This window comes from Mastomys coucha, unplaced genomic scaffold (genome assembly GCF_008632895.1).
Source record: "Mastomys coucha isolate ucsf_1 unplaced genomic scaffold, UCSF_Mcou_1 pScaffold21, whole genome shotgun sequence".
Classification (NCBI taxonomy): Eukaryota; Metazoa; Chordata; class Mammalia; order Rodentia; family Muridae; genus Mastomys; species Mastomys coucha.
Genome location: NW_022196904.1, coordinates 116,442,209 through 116,445,944, shown reverse-complemented (window position 1 = coordinate 116,445,944; position 3,736 = coordinate 116,442,209). Strand labels below are relative to the sequence as shown.

Sequence of the window (3,736 nt, the reverse complement as noted above, 5' to 3'; positions counted from 1 at the left end):
ATATGGTTCTCACAGGCAGGGAGTCTCAACATGAGCCTGTCAGACTGGGACTTGTTCTCAAACTGGCACTTGTAGACTTTGTGGCCATTGCGCATGAGGGATAGAAGACACTGATCCAGGAAGTCCAGTGATGCAACCCTGCGCAGGAACGCTAGGGAGCATAGTTCCTGAGATGCCCCGCCCAAGTCGACATTTTTACGCGGGCGTCCTGAAATCTCGGCTGTGCGCCTATCAGTTTTCAATTTTCATCTTACGTTAGGGTGCTCGAGGAGCTGGTTCCTGTCCCTTCCCAGCCCTGGTATCCGACAACGGGGACCACGGGCTGGGTCAGCGATCCCGGGGGCGCTGGGCTGACCCGGGCTCTGTGCCGGGAGTCCACATGGCACAGCAGATTGCCCCGGGAAGGGCCTCCGCACGGCCTGCGTTCCGTAAGCCTGGGGCAGTGAGCTTCGCGGACGTGGCCGTGTACTTCTCCCCGGAGGAGTGGAGGTGTCTGCGGCCGGCGCAGAGAACCCTGTACCGGGAGGTGATGCTCGAGACCTACGGTCTCCTGGGCTCTGTCGGTGAGAATCTTGCTGGTCTCCTGGGGAAGCGCCGCCCGGGACACCGTGGGTCCTGGGGTTGAACAGAGAGCCCTGGGCACAGGCGGTCGGGACCAAGTGGGTCGTCCTCCCCGACTAGAGGAGTTTGCTATCTTTCCCTCCAGGAGTCGGAGGCGCCAAACCAGCGCTCATCTGCTGGGTGGAGGAAGAGGACGAACTGTGGGGACCTGGTGCCCAGGATCCAGAAGTGGCCATGTGCAAGACAGAAGTCTACTCAGGTGAAGGACTGGGTACTCCGACTTGGGGGAACTTCTGTGTTGCCAGCCTGTGTGGTGTCTTCTAGTGACTGCTCTTACTGCCTGGCAGTTTCTTCCCTGTTTTCCTGTTTCCTGGCCAAAGCCATGATGGCTGGCTCCTGGATTCATCTAGAAAGGGGCTGTGATTGTTCCTGTCCAGTGCTCTCACCTCATATATCTATTGGGTCACTAGGCTGTATGGGTTGTAGCCCCGCGTTCCCACTCCTCCTCTGCTGCCATCACTGTGGCTCTCTTCTGGAGACTTCTTCAGTTCTTGCTGTCCACTTTTGACAAGTGCTTAGCTCACTGCACTTGGGAATGGGGACCACACAGACACCTTTCTTTATGCTGCATCTGGACATCTCTGCACCGCGCATGCTCAGATGCTGTGGCCTCTATTCTCCTGTGCCCTGTCTGTCCCTATGTGGGGCTGTGGGACACAAGGGGCAGTGTAAGTCAGAGTCTGACCTTTGGCATGGTCTCCCAGCAGATTGCAGACATGAGGAGGAAAGGAAGAGACCAGGGGAAGAGACTGAAGCAATCCAGAAGACATTTTCTATAGGAGCTGGGCCGAAGGAACCACAACTCTCATTTGCTGGCCCCCCTAGCAACTTAGATCTGCTGCCCAGGGACCCTCAACAGGGGCACCCCACCTCTAGTAGTGTTCAAGCCACGATCTCAAGGGCAAATCAGCGTCATGGGTGCCATGTGTGTGGGAAGAGTTTTGCCCAGCGGCCCACATTGGTGGAGCACCTGTACACTCATACGGGTGAAAAGCCATTCCGTTGCCCAGACTGCAACAAATGCTTCGGCCGGGCTTCCTCCCTGAGCATGCACCGAGCCATACACCAAAGGGAACGGTCTCATCGCTGTCCTGACTGTGAGAAGTGTTTTTCCCAGCGGTCCACATTGGTGGCGCACATGTACACTCACACTGGTGAAAAGCCATTCCGTTGCCCAGACTGCAACAAGTCCTTTGGTCGGGCATCTTCCCTGAGCACGCACCGGGCCATACACCGAGAGGAGCGGCCTCATTGCTGTTCTTACTGTGGCCGGACCTTCACACAGCGCTCTGCACTCACCAGCCATCTCCGCGTCCACACTGGGGAGAAGCCTTACTGTTGTGCTGACTGTGGACGCTGCTTCAGTCGGAGCTCAGGGCTCCATGAGCACCAGCGGGTGGTACACAGCGGCATGACCCCCTTTACCTGCACTCACTGTGGCAGAGCCTTTGCCGATTCCAAATATCTTCGGCGCCACATGCGCATCCACACGGGTGAAAAGCCTTATTCATGCCCTGACTGTGGACGCTGCTTTCGCCAGGGCTCTGAAATTGCAGCCCACAGGCGGATCCACACTGGTGAGCGTCCCTACCCCTGCCCTCAGTGTGGCAGGCAATTTCGCACAAAGTCAGCTATGACAAGCCACCAGTGGGTCCATCGGCCAGGAGCCAAAGGCCGCAGGGACAGAAAAGACAGTCAGTTATCTATATCCCTGAGCGCTGGCCAAGTGGACCCGGATCCACCTGTGGGCTTCCAGCATTACCCAGAGATATTCCAGAAGTGTGGGTCTTAAAAGTGTCAACATAGAGGGTGAAATATGTACATTGTTTGAAGCCCAGAGCCTTGAACCTATGGCATCCTCCGGAAGTCACAGACGGTCTAGCTAGTGCTGGTCCTGGGCACAGGGTACAGTCATCTAGGTGGTTACCAGATTTGCACATACTGGGATCCTACTGCCGTCTCTGCGCCTATTGGGCTGGGCTGGGAAACCCCACTAGATCACCATGTGAGAAGCAAGGGCAGTTAGTTTCCTGGCTCAGAAGTACTGAGAGGGTGGAGGTTGAAGAGAACCTTGTTGACGTCATTGCGTCTTTAATGCAGAGGCTAAAGTTGATGGTTCTGTGTGAATTGAGCCATCTGCAGTCTCAGGGACTGAGTTACTGCTCAAGAGCCTGGTGTGGTGGTGCCTGCCTGTGATTCCCACTCTGGGGAGGTATAGACAGGAAGATCAGGAATTTCATACCACTTTTGGGTCATGTGAGACTGCATCTAAAGAGGATATATTAATTGAGAATTAAAATTCAAAGTACCTCACCCTCCACCTCCGAGATATCTAGCTTCTCTTGAAGAAAAAAAAAATCTGAAATAATCAGCCAAGCAAACAAAACATGTTTGTTCTGTGTTCCATTCTCAGTACGGCAAATACTGGGTGTGCTGGCACATGCCTAGGTTTCCAGCACTTGGTAGGGGGAAGGCACCAGGAGATCGAGACTCTCAAGGCTGCCCTCAGTTACACACACACACACACACACACACACACACACACACACACACAAAACACAGGAGGGGGGAGGGGCACTCAGTAGGTAAGGACTACAAGTCCAGGGACCTGATTTCTGAGGTGGGAGGAGGGAAGGCCTTCTTGAAGGTTGTCCTCTGGTGCTTTTTCGGGTTTTCTGAAGCAAGGAGGGCATGTGGGTAATTGTATGGCAGAGGAGGGAAATTGAAAAACCAAAGGAAATGACTTCACAGACTCTCGTCCTGCTCCTGTAGTTTAGTTTGGATTTTTTAAAATTTCTTAACTCACCTATCACCTTGTTTACCATTCCTCTGTGCCTGTGAAAGGAAGCGGCATAAGAGGGAAGCCTGGTCAGAAAGAGGCCCTTGGGGACACATCTCTGACCCTACACAAACTGGTTGTTGGCTCTGCCCAGGCTGCCCTCCCACCCCTCTCTATGTCCACTAGGGAGAAGCCTGCTACCCAGCAGCAGCTCCTGAATTAGGAGGGAAAGGCGCTGACAGCTTGTCCAGTCTGGGAACACCCAGGGCTGGGCCTTTGTAGCCATTCTTAGACACAGGCAGTGGGGGCTCCACACCTGTTTGATCTGGAGGAAGT

The 3,736-nt window shown here is 54.5% G+C and overlaps 1 protein-coding gene across 1 annotated transcript; it reads left to right on the top strand.

The window, feature by feature from the left end:
• Positions 1-204: 204 nt before the first annotated feature.
• On the top strand, positions 205-3,364 carry LOC116103008 (zinc finger protein 764-like). The gene is made up of 3 exons (XM_031388392.1): positions 205-563; positions 707-820; positions 1,329-3,364. Exons 1-3 carry the CDS (start codon positions 380-382, stop codon positions 2,411-2,413), a joined length of 1,383 nt encoding a protein of 460 aa, XP_031244252.1. The 5' UTR covers positions 205-379; the 3' UTR covers positions 2,414-3,364.
• Positions 3,365-3,736: the final 372 nt, after the last annotated feature.

Coding starts and splice junctions, on each gene's coding strand:
- LOC116103008 (XM_031388392.1), top strand. CDS start 380: ATGGCACAGCAGATTGCCCCGGGAAGGGCCTCCGCACGGCCTGCGTTC. Junction 564..706: donor CGGTCTCCTGGGCTCTGTCG/GTGAGAATCTTG, acceptor CTTTCCCTCCAG/GAGTCGGAGGCGCCAAACCA. Junction 821..1,328: donor CAAGACAGAAGTCTACTCAG/GTGAAGGACTGG, acceptor GTCTCCCAGCAG/ATTGCAGACATGAGGAGGAA.